This window comes from Dreissena polymorpha, chromosome 9 (genome assembly GCF_020536995.1).
Source record: "Dreissena polymorpha isolate Duluth1 chromosome 9, UMN_Dpol_1.0, whole genome shotgun sequence".
In the NCBI taxonomy this organism is placed as follows: Eukaryota; Metazoa; Mollusca; class Bivalvia; order Myida; family Dreissenidae; genus Dreissena; species Dreissena polymorpha.
The window spans coordinates 83,418,610-83,435,524 of NC_068363.1; the positions used below are offsets into that span (position 1 = coordinate 83,418,610).

The following is a 16,915-nucleotide window of genomic DNA, read 5'->3' on the forward strand; positions in this document are numbered from 1 at the left end:
CTTGAATTTTGACATTTCCTAAAAGAAACACTTCTGTCGTTTAAATACTTATTATCCGCTACTGGCTGGGAAGCAAGTCGGTTATCGATGTTACTGGTCATTACTGTATTAATGACAATGTTTTTACCTCCCGCGCGCGCTCAGAAATCGGAAAAACCCACAGCGCGCGAGTTCCGAATTAAATCTTTTGCAAAATAGATATAAGAAAAATATACATTTCTTTAGACCTGGTCGGTTTGGTCATACTGTAATTTATAAATATATTGTTATTATTTGTATAAGTACTTATTAAAGAATCTGTCCACTTATCACTTTTCAATGTAAGTAACTTACAAAATTAAGCGTAACAATAAACTTCGTTTGACAAACATTGATGCCCATAGTTTGTGAAGAAAATACCTTTGACTGATTATTCTGGTCCAAGCAATATAAAATAATTCTGTAAAATAAGGCCTCATAGACCTGAGAAAGATGAAATCTCTCTATTTGATATTTTAGGATGTAATCAAATCACAGCCTGAAAGCACATAGCATTGAACACGAGGGGTATGTTTATAACGAGTTGACATGATGTGTTTTAGCATGTGCATTTTACTGTTCAATTTCCTGGAATTCTTTAGAAATATTTACAATACATCAGGCTCTGGCCATAAATAATTGCATAATAACCCATTCTTGATTTCCTACTTTGTCTTGAAAACAAGCGGCTAGTAGTGTTAGAAATATACATAATACACTATCAAGTAATACTGTTTGATAATTTACATGGCATCTTAGTAACAATGTAAACATTCAAGATTTTTATCAGTGGTACTTAGTAGTGATTATCAACTTATTTGTTATTTGTGATTACCATTATAAATTATTATTGTATTTAAATGGAAATGCTATAGCAATGCTCAAACCATTGTTTTTTGGTTCAAATGTTTTTTTCCCCCAAATGATTGCCTAAAATTCCCCATTTAAATGTTCCCATAAATTTTTATTTCATTTTTTATAAATATATAAATCACAACATTCTGTCCATCTATCTTTGAGCTCTTTGAGTTTAACCTTAACAAATATGATGTTAACATATTTGTATTCTCAATTTTTATGGTATTTGTAAGCAAAAAGAAAAACACAATTTCCTTATTTTAGTAAAAAGATTCAATTTTTCCCAATTTAAAGGCCTCAGGAATGTTTCTCAAATGTTAAAAAAAACACTGCCAATATGAAGCGCTATGCAGTATGGATATGTTTAATTTGTTTTTGGTTCTTAAAATATTTACATTCATATTGTAACAAGTGCTTTCCCAAAACTGCTCGCTCAACTATTTTATGCTTTGATAGTATCATGTAACCTGATATAATGAAAACAAACATGTATATCAAGTTTAATACTTGTAGTAGTTACATGGTATATATAAATGTAAAGATGAAATTTAACGGTGCCAAGAAACTAGATTTTCAACTTTTTACCTACTGTAGTCGAATTAAAAGCATGGTCTGCATATAAGTGATCTACACTGAAATTGTCGCACAATACCTCCATCTTAACTCTAGTTATTGAAAGAAAACCATTTGTCTATTTAAAGTAAAATTCACCTTGACCAAACAAGCTTAAATTGTGATCACATCCTAGATCTGCATGTGAGTTGACTACAAACAAATATTGCAGCACAAAACCTTCATCCAAACTAAAGTTATTGAAGCGAAACACGTTCTATTTAAAGTAACAGGGACCTTGGCCTCACTAGTCCCAAATGCAATCACTCACTAGATCAGCCTGTAACCTTTCACATTAAGTTCCGGCACAATTTCTCCATCCTGACTGAAGTTATTGAGTGCAAACTTGATCTATTTTTAGCTAAATATACCTTGACTTAGACCCAACTGTCACCAAATGCAACACCAGGAGATAGGTATTGTTTAAGTTAGGATGGAAAAACAGTGACATGGACATGTTGCATGTTCACTGTAACCCTGGCCACATTAAGTTTCAACTGAATATCTGTAATAGAAGCACTGAAATAAAGATGTTGCATGTTTACCTTAGCCAGAGCACTAGTTTTACCCAGATGCCAACACTTATGACAAGACTAATGCCCACGTTGGGTGACATGTATAGCTTGGACTTTTTGTTAAATAGTGATGCTATAAAGGCACATACTTTCAATTCAGTATACCATGTAAATGAATTACTCTTTAACTTACTACACACTTGTTCAAACCAAAGCAATTTAGCAGTTGTATAATACTATTTTCAAATCAATTGATATCATATACAATTTATATTATATACTGCATTTTATGGGAATGCTTGTTTAAAGCCAAGCCATGTAGCAGTTGTATAATACTAATTGAAACAAATTTACATTATATATACCAGTACTGCATTTATATGTTCTGTTTCATTTTCATGGCCATGCTTACATTCCAAATTAGTTTGAGACTTGTGCACATGTGCTAATATTGTTAAGTTTGCAATATCAAACGGCTGATTCAAACTTGCATCCCATATTAGCACTGTACTGACTTGAGCTAAGTGAAGCCCTGCGTGAGTTATAGTCATAACCAGACTGGGAGAGGCTCTTCACAGAGTCCATGCGTGTCATAGACTGGGTACAGTCCGAGTCCGCATCTTCTCCAGGACTCATAGAGTGAAAATAGTTACGAACTATGAAATCCTTGTCAGACTCATTGAGTGACCCAATTTCTGGATCAATTTGTTTGCGCTTTTCTTTCTTTTCAACAAAGTGTTTTGTTTTTGTAATTTTCTTTTCATGGTTAGTTTGTTTCTGCTGTTTCACTATATTGTTAGATTGGTTTAGCTGCATTTCATCATCATTGTTAACTCCATGGAAGTGTTTCTTTTGCTTTCGTCTATACCACAGACACACTATAACCACTACAATTATTACAATAACTACCACTATGACACCAATAATTGCACCAATCACTACATTTAGGCTGCCTGACCCAGAATTGGCCATAAAGTGATTGCACTTGTCCAGCACATCGTCAGTCAACATGGCAATATTGTAGTTTTCTAAGCGTGATGGAGTTGAGCATTTAGGCATCTGACAGCTTATCCTAAACAATATCTGGTTTACATCCTGACAGAATAACAAATGAGGTGTTTTAGGATTCCGTAACCACTCACGAAAGTCCCTTATTCTGCAATCACAGTACCACTGGTTACCGTCGAGTCTAACAAACTTCATTTCATTGGCAATGGTGAGGTCGTAGAATGCTGCAGGCAAGGTAGTGAGCTCGTTGGCTGAGAGGTCGATGTGCTGGAGGCTGACTAGGAACATGAAGAGGTTGTGGTGCAGTGTGTGCAGGCCACAGGAGGAGATGTTGAGGTCCCGGAGGGACGTGAGGCCCTCGAACAGTGTGGCACTCAGTGACCCCAGACCAGGGTTGCTGTTCAGTTTCAGGCTCGACAGGCTGTCAGAGATGGGTTGGAACGTCAAGGAGGGCAGTGAGTTAAGTCTGTTGAAGGATAGGTCCAGATGAGAAAGATGTTTCATGTGCTTGAATGTATTGTTGGATATTGTACTGATGGCATTGTGAGACAGATCCAATGACTCTAGATACAAGCCCTGAAATTGGTTATCTGCAAGGGTTTCTATGTTGTTGTTTTGTAGGAACAGATGTTTGAGGTTTATAAGCTGGGAGAATTCCCCTTTCATGGGCAAGTAGTGCAAAAAGTTGAAGGACAAGTCCACTGTCTCAACATTGCTTATTGATTTGAATAAGTCATTTTCCATTGTTTGAATATTACACGAATTAGAAAGAAGTTTGCGTAAATTACGAACACCTTGAAATGAGGATCCTTTTAAGTTAGCAATACCATTGTTTTGAATGTTTAACTCTAAGAGATTGGTCTGCGAAGCAAAAAATCCGCTCGGAAAGTCAACAATTTTGTTAAAGCCTAAATTGACCTCTACAACACTGACAAGTGGTCTGAGAATGTCTGGACTAGCAAGGTACATAATTTGGTTGTGTGATAAATCCAACACACGTAACATGCGTAGATTAGCAAATGCATTTGGATGCAAGTCTTCAATTTCATTGTGACTCAGTTCTAGAATCTCTAAATCTGCAAACACTGATAAGGATCTGTCGCCGATTTTCTTCAGTTTGCTAGAGGTCACCTTTAACTTTTTTAATGTTTTTGCACTGATTTGAGAAAAATCAGTTGTTCTGAATTCACTGAATTCCCCATTGTGTATATCAAGGGTTAGAGTGTAACTTGGAATCGACATTGCCATGGATTCTACATTTGGCAACCTAGTGCAGTTAACACTTCTGGTGTCTGGTATACAGAAACAGTTCCCTGGGCAACCTTCCACCACCCGAACAGCGCCAGACAGCAACAACAGCAGCAGCAGCAGGGTATACCTGAAACAAAATACATGTATGTTAAAGAAACATTATTTTGATCTATGAAAACTAAATAAGACACTGTTTAAGCAAGAAAAGCAAATGTATGTGCATCAAATTCTAGGAACAATATAGTTGCATAGCAGGGATATGTACAGTGTTGGTGAATTGTAGGAATAAGTACAGTGTTGGTGAATGGAAGGAGTATGTACAGTGTTGGTGAATGGAAGGAATTATATATATTTTTCTAGTGTTGGGGAATGGTACAGATATGTACAGATATGTTCAGTGTTGGGGTATATTGGAAGGAATATGTACAGTGTTGGGGAAGGGTATTAAACTTCATGATTGCAAGTAATAGAAGTGTTTTGCCAGACAGTGTTCATTTGTTTGGTACCTTTGTTCTCAGGACTGATATTTGATGATTGTTAAAGGAACTTGTTTACAGATGGGGCCCTTTTTTAAGAGTGTCAGGAAATGCCTTAAATTGGTTTATTTAAACCACAGACTTGTAGAGCTCCATAATAATGACAAGAATAGAATTTAGAATTTAAAACTTCTTTATACCCTGCAGGGCTCAAACAAGTTTATTAGGATTAAAAGGCTGTTGATGAAACCACTGGGCCTCCAGACTGTTATCAACTGTGCAACATTTTATACTTGATATAAGTTATCCATGTTTCAAGGTTCCCGCTTTCAATTGCCATTGGTGACAAATTAAAAATTAACAACGCTTATATACTAGATTTCTACCCTTTTTCCTTTATCTGGGACCCTTCGATCATGGAGTTTTACAACAAGATTAAGATCATAAAACCTGGCATAGAATGCCCTGAGGGACCATTTCAATTGCGTAATTGGGTAGATTACCATGTATACCGGAAATATACCTTGGTTTCACCGAACAGCATTTGAAATGATATCGTATTCAGGAAGCAGTATGGTTGTTTATTATAACGTTTTTATGTACCATTTCAGGTAAGAGATTGCAGAAGTGAAGTTGTATTTTATTTAAAGCAGAGAAAGGTGGGTACAACACAATACAATTAATGCACATTTATTTAAATATAATAATTGACCAACAAACATAACATACATGTCTCTAAATTTTTGGACGCTCATACTTTTTGAAAAAAATTTTGTATCGAAACAAAATAAATTATTTTTAAGTGTCAGAAAACTTAGAGTAATTACGGTATCAACTTTGTGATTAAGTGTGAAGTGTTTCTCACAGTATACGAAGCAGATTAATGACTGTTAGGTTGACAACAATAACAATCAAAAAGGTAAGTATCGATTGTTTTAGAAAAATAGGTGTGATTAGGCCAAAGAAAATAAATTACTAGATTCTCATCCCCGCCCGCCCATCGAAAATCGTCCCGCCCGAATGTTTTTATTTTGAAAAAATAATCCGTAAAAAAAAAATCGAGCCACAAAATACTGAGGACGAAACAGCTGAATGAAATTTAAGTGATCTAGCGAAAACAACAACAAAATGTTTCTTATTTTTAGATGTTGAAACGGCGTTACAACCGTATAAGATTGGTACAGGGTGTCAAAATGTGCAGAAACTTTAACTCTCGCGGACCTGTACGATGAGTTCACTTGTGGTTCGTATGATCAAGCCCCATCGTTGAAAGTTGACCACCCGAAAATCGTCTGTGCCTTCTTTTGCCGAAATAAATTAGAATTGACACAGGTGTTGCCCGATGTTACAGTTAGTCAAACTGTCGGCTGTCTAGGAAATTTTATTCACTTTAGTATTGGAGACACCCCTGAAACTTCCCATATTAAATGTGTATCATCTTCATTCTCAACATCTTCATCCAATTAATACAAACTGAACTTAAATTAGTAAATGCTGTCTATCGAATGCATACCATGTTTTAATCAATGACTTCTAGTCATACTGAAAAAATAATGTAAAGGGTTCTGTTACTTATTTGTATTTTCTTTAATACTTAGTCTAGTCAATGCTTTGTCTAGTCAATACTTTGTCTAGTCAATGTTTTATTGAATGTCATAATATGTTTAACATGATATTAAAAGGGTAAAATAAAACACAATAGTCAAATTTTGATAATGTTTTTCTTTTATTCTATAATTTTACATACATACATACATACATATAGGCATTGTGCATATAAACCAACAAATTTGTGAACATTTCATTACTTATATATAGGTCCGACACATAAAATAAAAAATAAAAAATAAAAAAAATAAAACCCACCCACCCGCCCCAATTTTCCCCAAAATTTGTATGAGAATCTAGTTATTTATTTTCTATGGCCTTAAAGGCAATAAAATACTTTTTACATAGACTCACTCGTGCTATATGAAGGAGACATATTTTTTTGTTTCACTTGCCACAATTTCAAGTTTATTTAGAACTCCTAGTAAAAGCATTCTGGGCACTATGTAGTAGGTCATATGCTAGAACACATTTATATTATGTATATGCTACAAATGATTTACATGTAATTCACACAAATGAATTGATTACTATTATTTGAATATTATGTTCCCTTTTTGTATTTTCAGAGCACCAGAAAGCTGCTGAGGCATCCAAATAGCAGCAATATATGCAGGCTGATCATTAAATGTCCTGTTAATAAAATTAATAACTTGTTTAAATAGACTTGTTAAATGTGCTGTTATTAAATACATTTATTAATGTGCCGTTTTTAATAAACTCGTCAAACATACTGTAAAATGATTATTTTTGTTTGTATTATTGTAAAACGATATTCTTTGCCTTATTGGGCCCTAGTTTGGCGACAAAAGTAAGTGGTGACAACTTTTTTAATATATCAAAAGTAAGTGGCGACAACTTTTTGAATTTAGCAAAATTAAGTGGAGACAACTTTTTGAAGCCCAGAAAGAACCCTGATGTTTGAAACAAAATTAAACCAAAACCAGAGAATAATTCCAAATTTATTTTGTTTTGTATTTGTAAAACTTTTGTATTTTATCAATGTTATATGATTATTAGTGGTGACGACTAATGGCTAATTCTCAATAAATATATTTTTATGTCCCCCACTATAGTAGTGGGGGACATATTGTTTTGCCCTGTCTGTTGGTCTGTTGGTTGGTTGGTTTGCGCCAACTTTAACATTTGCAATAACTTTTGCAATATTGAAGATAGCAACTTGATATTTGGCATGCATATGTATCTCATGGAGCTGCACATTTTGAGTGGTGAAAAGTCAAGGTCAAGGTCATCCTTCAAGGTCAAAGGTCAAATATATGGGTCAAAATCGCTCATTTAATGTACACTTTTGCAGTATTTCAATATTCAAGATAGCAACTTAATATTTGGCATGCATGTGTATCTCATGGAGCTGCACATTTTGAGTGGTGAAAGGTCAAGGTCAAGGTCATCCTTCAAGGTCAGATGTCAAATATATGTGGCCAAAATCGCTCATTTTATGAGTACTTTTGCAATATTGAAGATAGCAACTTGATATTTGGCATGCATGTGTATCTCATGGAGCTGCACATTTTGAGTGGTGAAAGGTCAAGGTCATCCTTCAAGGTCAGAGGTCAAATATATGTGGCCCAAACCACTAATTTTATGAATACTTTTGCATTATTGAAGATAGCAACTTGATATTTGGCATGCATGTGTATCTCATGGAGCTACACATTTTTAGTGGTGAAAGGTCAAGGTCAAGGTCATCCTTCAAGGTCAAATATATGGGTCAAAATTGCTCATGTAATGTCACTTCTGCAATATTGAAGCTAGCAATTTTATATTTGAAATGCATGTGTATCTCATGGAGCTGCACATTTTGAGTGGTGAAGGGTCAAGGTCATCCTACAAGGTCAAACGTCATATAGGGGGACATTGTGTTTCACAAACGCATCTTGTTTTTAGGTATTCTTCTCATACTTCATATAAAGTCAACTACAGACAAATGAAATTTACTGCACCAAGTTTGAATCACTATCATAATTTTCCTGTCAATTAATTTTATTGCAATTTATAGGATATGAATGAACTTTACTTATTTTTTAATTTATCAGTTTTAATTTGTTGTTGAACTGTGATTGACAAGCAGATAATCTGTAAACATCAGATATGCAGAGTTATGCAATTCTAGGATTTCAGATTTTAAGTAAGAAATACTGAGCTTGTTTTGAGTAATATTGTGAACATTCACTGCAGAACATTGTTTACCTGTAACAAATAATCCAATGCCAGTTTCCTGTGCTGAACACAATATCTATACTGGTAGTTGTATATCACTTTAATTATTACCAAGCAAACACCACAGTAGTAAAGGAGTGTATGTTTTGAGCAGAAAGTGTCCTACATTTCTTATCTATACAGTAGAGAAAAGTTCCAATGCACTAAACAATTTGAATAAACCACTAACTTTTCTCTACTGTATAGATAAGAAATGTAGGACACTTTCTGCTCAATTTTCCAAACTGTCAGTTATGGTTCATATCTGCTCTTCACTTAACTAACTAAGGCGAGTTTTAGTTAATTTTTTCAATTTACCTGTCTAATTTACTATTCACTAATTACCTGTAAATGTTTATTTCCATGATTAAAATCCAGAGCTAATATTCATGAATTCACTGATTCAATACTATGGATTCCAAACTGCATGTGTATTTTATGTTAAATAGAATGTAAAACTTATATGCTAGTATGATCTACCTGACACATTGTAAACATTCATCAGCCATATTTGCTTCTGTCAAGGACACTTTACCTGTTGGTCTATTTTTAGCCTGATGGAAAAACAGGGATCAATCAAGTGTACAAGATCCCTGTAACACTTTAAAGTCAATACAAAACACATACACTACATTTCATTTGAATTTATGTTAACAAAAAGATTTGGGATTAGGTTAAGGGATTGGTCATTGTGAATATAGATATACCTGCTTTGAAAATGGTTTAAACCACCTGTTCAAACATGTAAGGTATGCTGTATGGTTTGTGTATTGGACAACATAAGTAAAAGGTGGACCAGTGTATTATGTTAAATAAAGGGGTGTCTGGCCAGTAAAGAAAATAATCTTGCAATGCTATCTAATGAATTCATCCATTAAATGTCTTGATTTTATTGCTTCAAATGGAAGGAAAATCAATACATTATGAACAATAAAGTTCCCTTTGCGATCATGGTTCTTTAATTGGTCTGATACACATGATTGCACATACATCATGTATATAAATTGTCATCAATGAGAGAAACTTCTTTTGTCAAACAATTTCGAAAGCTGTTTTTCAGGTATGGTTTATATGTTTATTTAAATGGAATGAATGCACATTATCTTGTGGCTTGTTTAATGCAAATAAAAAATGGTACATTAATATTGGTGTTGGTATATATTAACATGACTTTATGTTGATCGTGGGATGAATGCATCAATACACATTTACACATTCCATAACACAATTGTACATTAACATGCTTAATCATCAAATCAAATCTAATTGTGAATCTGTTGCATTTTAAGTTAGTGCAATGTAATATTTTTATTATATTTTATACACGTACAAATAAATATGTATTTGTAAAAATATATGTATTAAAAGCAGCTAATAAATGGAATAATGAAATTTTTGGAAATGCAGTCCAACCTGACTTAACGGTCAACTGAGAACAACGATGTTGACTATGGTCAGGCTGGATTTCCCCTGACGAAATCCATCTATATTTGACCTGAAAATAACGGTCTCAAGTTGTCTTCAATGGCCAGCTTCATTTTTATTTGACTCCAAGAGCCTTATTAAACCTGAGAAAAGCAGTCAGGAGTCGTTTCGTTGTGCAAAAAGTAAACATTTAACTACATAGTTATTTTTTCTTACCAGTGACGTCAGCCACTATTGTGCGTCTATTTAGAGGCTAAAGGATATGATTGCGGTAAATGCTTTTGATGTGATAAATGTGGCCCAATGAGAGAAATTATATAATATGGTGTTGAGAAGGTGGCACCTTCACTGGTGGCTCGAAACAACGAATCAAGGTTGCCATATGAGCATCCTCAACTGGTTGATACAATTTTTCAATTATCAGTACATTTCATAACAGCATGAAAATGATAAGATAGTTTATTGGGCAATTTTCTAATAAATGACAACTAGCTATCGATGAGCTGATTTTTGATATCATGAAACATGTGCAAGTAACAATAACAATGTGTATTGGTAGCAATTAGTGGACCAGTCAATGTGTATTGGTAGCAATTAGTGGACCAGTCAATGTGTATTGGTAGCAATTAGTGGACCAGTCAATGTGTATTGGTAGCAATTAGTGGACCAGTCAATGTGTATTGGTAGCAATTAGTGGACCAGTCATACGCCATAATAAGCTAGCGAGTGTTGTTATGAGAAGGCGTCAAGGATTAGTGGTCGTCTATTTTGGCAAAGCTGACACAAATCAGATTGCAACTTTTTTGCCAAACTTTCAGCATATATGCAACTAATCATTTTGTCACATTAAACTTCTGTTATTAAAATGCTGTTTGAATGCCAAATTTTAAAAGATTTAGTGTCTGTTTCTTTTAATGACGAAGATGCTGCTATGCCGTACTTTTGGTTAATAACAGCAATATGCTATTTATACCTTTTTGGATGAACGTAAATGACATGTGACAATTGTTATTTAAAAATATCTTCCAATGAAGGTAATGAATATAATACAACTAGAGACTGTTGGATTTAATGAACAAACAAGATGCATGAGTAAACAAAAATGTAATCGTTGATAAACTTATTACTTTAATAATAGGTATGCATTTAAATAAATTTAAATCATTTGATAAGATATTAATTTGTATTATTCACTACAAATAATCAATTTATCGGCAATAAGTGGTAGTTTACATTACACTGTGTGCAAAACAACTGGGTTGGGTAACACCCTAGCAATACTACCAACTGATCAACCATCAGTGGAAACTGAGAACACCGGTCACCTGTCTACAACGGTCACTTTGGCCATTGCCATCGACTGATCGCTGTTCTCAGGTTGGACTGTACTATATAGTTTCACTCATAAAGTATATAACAAATGATTAATTGGTGTTAATAATAGAGCAGGTTTTTTTTACCTTATATAACAGACGCCGAATATCGGCGTCTTCCCCCACCAAACTTGGCTGGTTTTTTCCCCTTTCAAAAACAAAAATTCCCCCTAAAATTCACTGGTTTGGTTAACTTTGTTTTAGTAGTTCACTTACGAATAACTTAAAAGTGTGTTGTGAAAATTGAAATTCTTAAGTACCAAATCCTGTTGTTTTTTTTTTAGTGATGTGATGAAAAGCTCATTTCCGAAAAAAAAAGTTCATCAACATGCATGATAACATTTAATCATATAGCTTGTGCAATTATTATATTTTTTCAAGATGGTATTACATGTAATGTCAAAATGTTTTTATGTCCCCAACCACTATAGTGGTGGACATATTGTTTTTGCCCTGTCTGTTGGTTGGTTGGTTTGTGCGTTTGTTTGCTCCAACTTTATTTATTTATGATTTAAATATTCCAAGTGTTTATAAGTGCATGTTTAACTGCATTTTAAAATTTATATTATTAAGTACTGTTTAATAAACTAAATAAATTAATAATTAAGTTTATTAGAAAAGTTGGGATAGTTTTGGGGGAAACTTTGGTAAGATTTTTGGGGAAAAAATGCTTCCTTTGCCATTGGGAAACAGCCTGTAAGAGGCTGTATTTTGAGGGGAAATTGTTGTACATTATTTCAAATTTTCACATTTAAAATTTTCGTTGCTGTAAAAACTCAGTCATACATCTACCCCCTCATTCGTCAGGGGGTATAAAAAAGGTTAGAAAATTTGACATTTTTGTGCAGATCTTGCAAAAATAAGTTTATTAAGTTTATTAAACAATACATCCAGTAGGCCAAAAACCCAAGTGGACATAGAGCATTCAGTGTTTACAAAGTAAATAGTTTATTATTAAACAAAGTAATAATACATTTCATTGCAACAATACATACATGCATTATCAAATACTAGGTTCTTATATTAACAACTATCAATAGTATATATGTAATTAGATATGTGTAATAACTTCAAATTGTTATGGAGCTTATTAATGGCAACCATATATGAAATAAATTATTATGTATATATGTTAGGACAATCTGTAAAATAATATAGTAATACATTGTACTAACATCAAGTTACAGCTTTCGTTTCATGAGGCACATGCATATAATATTTAGTTCTATGTTAAATAGTTGAATCTTATTTAATAGCTGTAATACAATTCCTATAATACAGTCATAATGTCGTAGAAGTATTCAGAAACAGGCACAATCCTGTAACAATGTCTTTATTAAACAGATAATGCTGACAATTGATAAAAACCACAACAACAAAAACTAGAAATGGCGCGGCAGAGGCCGACGCGTATCCCCACGCCGAATGTTTGACCTAGGTGTGCCCCAGGGTTGGTAATGGGGCCATGCATAGCTGAGATTGACCGTATTGTCATAAGAGAAGTTCATCATCAATTAGAAGTGAATTGGTGTAGAAATGAAGAAGTTATAGTAAAAGGCAATTTTGGGTGGGTGTGACATATGTGGGCAGGGCGCCCCAGGGTTGGTAATTGTGCCATGCATAGTTGAGATTGACCGTATTGTCATAAGAGAGGTTCAGTATCAATTTGAAGTGAATCGGTGTAGAAATGAAGAAATTATAGTAAAAGGCAATTTTGGGTGGGTGTGGTCTATGTGGGCGGGGCGCCCCAGGGTTGGTAATGGGGCCATGCATAGTTGAGATTGACTGTATTGTCATAAGAGAAGTTCAATATCAATTTGAAGTGAATCGGTGTAGAAATGAAGAAATTATAGTAAAGCAATTTTGGGTGGGTGTGGTCTATGTGGGCGGGGCCCCAGGGTTGGTTATGGGGCCATGCATAGTTGAGATTGACCCTAATGTCATAAGAGAAGTTCAGTATCAATTTGAAGTGAATCCGTGTAGAAATGAAAAAATTATAGTAAATGGAATTTTTTGATGGGTGTGGCCTATGTGGGCGGGCGCCCCAGGGTTGGGATTGGGGCCATGCATAGTTGAGATTGACCCTAATGTCATAACAAAAGTTCAGTATCAATTTGAAGTGAATCCGTGTAGAAATGAAAAAATTATAGTAAATGGAAATTTTTGGTGGGTGTGGCCTATGTGGGCGGGGCGCCCCAGGGTTGGGAATGGGGCCATGCATGGTTGAGATTGACCGTATTGTCATAGGTGAGGTCCAGTATCAATTTGAAGTGAATCGGTGTAGAAATAAAGAAGTAAATGTAAAATAACCTAAAAAAATGAGTGATAATTTCTGACGCGGCCCCACCCCAACCCCTATAACTTTTGACCCAGGGGTCAGATCAAAATTCCAAATAGTGCAGGGTCGCACATATGCTCATAGCTACCATGTGTGTAAATTTCAAGGTTCTAGTGCTTTTAGTGTAGGAGGAGATAGTGGCCAGGACGGACGGACAGACGGACGGACAGATGGACGGACGGACGGCGGAGATCACCACAATATCCCCACCTTTTTTTCAAAAAGCGTGGGGATAACAAACAAACATTTAAATACATTTTTTATGGTAAATTTAAAGCGACCGTTTAACACATACATAGGTCAATCCGGATCATATGTATTTATATCCCTTACTAAAAATGATTTGTATATTTTACAGCATAGTTTGTGTAACAACATTTTATTTTCAGTTCTTAGTAATTCAATAAACTTGTGCATGTTAGGTCGATGTGTGTAATTAAATGGTATATACTGAGATCTTAATTCTAAGTACATTCAACACTCTAAAACAAAGTGAAATTCATCTTCTTATACATTACATACATTACACTTTCTTTCGCCTAGAGGAACGGGAGAAGGTTTGGTCCACTTTCCACATACAATCTATGTGAAGAGCATCTTAATTTAGAAAAAATTGTAGGAAATATTTTGTGTATGTGTACTTCATAAGTCCGGTCAAAATTACAAGACAACTGGAAAATCAGGATCAGAAAAATTCATTGTCTGATTCTGTGAGAAAACTAAATTTTTTAATGTTTTATTTATTTTAAACAAACCCGAAATAATATTAGTTACAAAAATAGTATTACCTTTCAATCTGATAATTAGTAATAATCCAACAAAACACAATGCCATTATTTACTATAAATGTGTTTAAGAATTTCGTTCACACCCACACGCCATTGTTGGGAACTGTACAGAAAGATGGTAAATCTGAACTAATCGGTCTTTCTCCGAAAATCTTACATAAATTTCATTTCAAAGCTTAGGCCGAGTAATTACGCCAAATCGGGACTCAAGTTGCGTAAAACACACGTTCTATTAACCGCTAAACTTCACCTCTGTTCTCTGCAAATGTTTCAAAAGGGTGAGCTATGCACTTTCTGTTACTTAATTAGAAGATTGCCATTGAGTAACAAACCAACCATTGGTTCAGCATTTTGATTGCTAGACAAAGGAAGCAACTTTTGTCGGCAAGAAATGTGTTTCTTTATGGCTTAAGACAGGAAGCGACTTTCCTTCGATGACATCAAACTGTCAATTCAAGCAGAGTGCACATTTTCGCAAGACTAATTGATGTGATTGACTATTTGTTTACAATTTCAGTATGAAAAATAGAAACTTGATATTATTAAACTTGGGATTAAATTATCAGTATAAACAAAAGTGATGTTGAAATCTGTGATTATATTAATTGGCGTCAATTAAAAGGCGAAGTTTTGCGTTGTAACAACATCTAAAACCATTACTGCGACAATGCAGGGATCGATCTTCCTCGATTTTTTGTCCCCTATTGGTGAAACCGGAGGGGACTTATGGTTTGCGCTCTGTGTGTCGGTCAGTCAGTCAGTCAGACAATCTGTCACACTTTTCTGGGTCTGGAAAGTTTTTATTTTACTCGAAACTTTCTGTTGGTAGTGTTAGTAAAAGAATCAAATCAAATAATGACAGAAGTGTCTTACAAATGTGCAAATTGTATTATCTTGACAAAAAATATTATGCTTATATCATATTTTTCTTGTCATAGACAGACATTTTGTTCACTTTATTAACCCTTTTCCACTCAGAAGAAAAGTGAAAATGGCTATGTGCAAACAGCGTAAAACCAGAACAGCCTGCAAGTAATTAGCAGTCTGTTCAAGTTTTGTGCTGTTTGCTGCTCATCGGTATCTAAGGGTTGGAAATGAAGCCTTTAAAACTTGAATCTAGTTCGAAAGGTCTTTAATTAAAATTAACTTTCTAAGGATCTACATATGTGTCAAAATACATATCTTAAGTGGTAAAGGGTTATGTTTATTGGTATTTACAACGTGCAATTTAGACCTATTTCTTTGTTAATAAATTCAGGTACATTTGTGAAAGCTTTTACAATACAATATCAAGTGGAAATAGTTAGTTTCTTTTTTATCTTCCCTTATGAAAGCATGCCTTAACCTACTAATTAAAAACAGGGGTGTAATTTCCTCACCGCGAAGATTCCCTCCCTTTTAGTTGCAGTACAGTCATATATGTAAAAAAACTTAGCTTTATCTTTTTAATCACAATTTATTCTTCTTATAGTACTCTAGAAATGCCCTGAATAACCTACACAATGTTTGCCCTCTACCTATGTAGTTTTAAGTTGATACCTATTACTGTTTTTCGGACTTGCCAAATAAAAAAACTAAAATACAATTACCAAAGGGTAATAACATTAAAATATTAAAGCAAGAGTTATGGCTCCTGTGCACTTGACATACACTTCATAAGATCTGCCTAGCTACTATGAACTTTCAAGCTGATACCTTATAGTTTTGAGCTTATGCCCAAGGCAAAAATCATCATGGCGGTCAGTACAGTACAGTCCACGCATTTTCCTAAAAAAACGCGCTCCCTCCCCGGGCCATTTGTCTGCTAGAGAGTGATTCCGCGGCGGGGAAGGGGAGGTGTACTCGCTAAAACGCTCGGCATTCCGCTGAGGTAGCTAATACCCGCGGCGTGTATTACTTTAGCCAAGTCCGTTAATGCAGACAATTTCCGTTCTTATCAGGACACCGCCGCGCGACACCGCGGTAGCAGTGTGCTACTCTGCATGCCCTAAAATAAAAACATTGTAATTAAAAATTGTTTAAATACTGTGGCTTATAAACATAAAGATAATTGTATAGAAAATTAATATATGTTTTAATTCACAGGTACGTCTACAATATGAATGAATATACGACACGTAAAGGGTTTTGACAAATTAATATTTAATTCAAAACACATATAACACAAGAATAAATGTTCCTTTAAATTTCCAAATGAGAATAATAGTTTGTAATCCTAAACACACTTCTGATTTTTAATGTTAACACGACATTTACAAATGCTTCAAAACAGTCATCATGTGTATTTCCCGACAAAAGCACGCGAAAATTATGCTGCAATGTACAAGTTCAAGGTTTATGCGTGGAAAGCGTGCGTGTATTGATTTTTTGATACAAACTTTGTAGCGCAAAGAACACTGAATTCTGTTGATTTCGGTTAAAAGTT

General features: G+C 34.5%; 2 protein-coding genes across 4 annotated transcripts in view; one reads left to right on the top strand and one right to left on the bottom strand.

Moving 5' to 3' along the window:
• LOC127843982 (anoctamin-10-like) overlaps positions 1 to 16,915 on the top strand; it is an 84,377-nt gene that overhangs the window by 10,511 nt on the left and 56,951 nt on the right. The gene's annotated exons all lie outside the window — the stretch shown is intronic.
• Positions 2,000 to 9,152, bottom strand: LOC127843983 (toll-like receptor 2). 3 transcript variants are annotated; one of them, XM_052373929.1, is made up of 2 exons: positions 9,047 to 9,152; positions 2,000 to 4,389 (listed from the first exon to the last, which is right to left on the bottom strand). In XM_052373929.1, exons 1-2 carry the CDS (start codon positions 9,073 to 9,075, stop codon positions 2,472 to 2,474), a joined length of 1,947 nt encoding a protein of 648 aa, XP_052229889.1. In that variant the 5' UTR covers positions 9,076 to 9,152; the 3' UTR covers positions 2,000 to 2,471. The 3 variants fall into 3 exon arrangements, with proteins under 3 accessions (XP_052229889.1, XP_052229890.1, XP_052229891.1); XM_052373930.1 differs by lacking the exon at positions 9,047 to 9,152 and adding an exon at positions 8,912 to 9,040; XM_052373931.1 differs by lacking the exon at positions 9,047 to 9,152 and adding an exon at positions 8,558 to 8,704.

Excerpts from the sequence above, each read along its gene's own strand:
- LOC127843983 (XM_052373929.1), bottom strand. The coding sequence starts at position 9,075 with ATGGCTGATGAATGTTTACAATGTGTCAG. Across the intron at positions 4,390-9,046 it reads GAATGTTTACAATGTGTCAG|GTATACCCTGCTGCTGCTGC; the intron begins GTAGATCATACT and ends ATTTTGTTTCAG.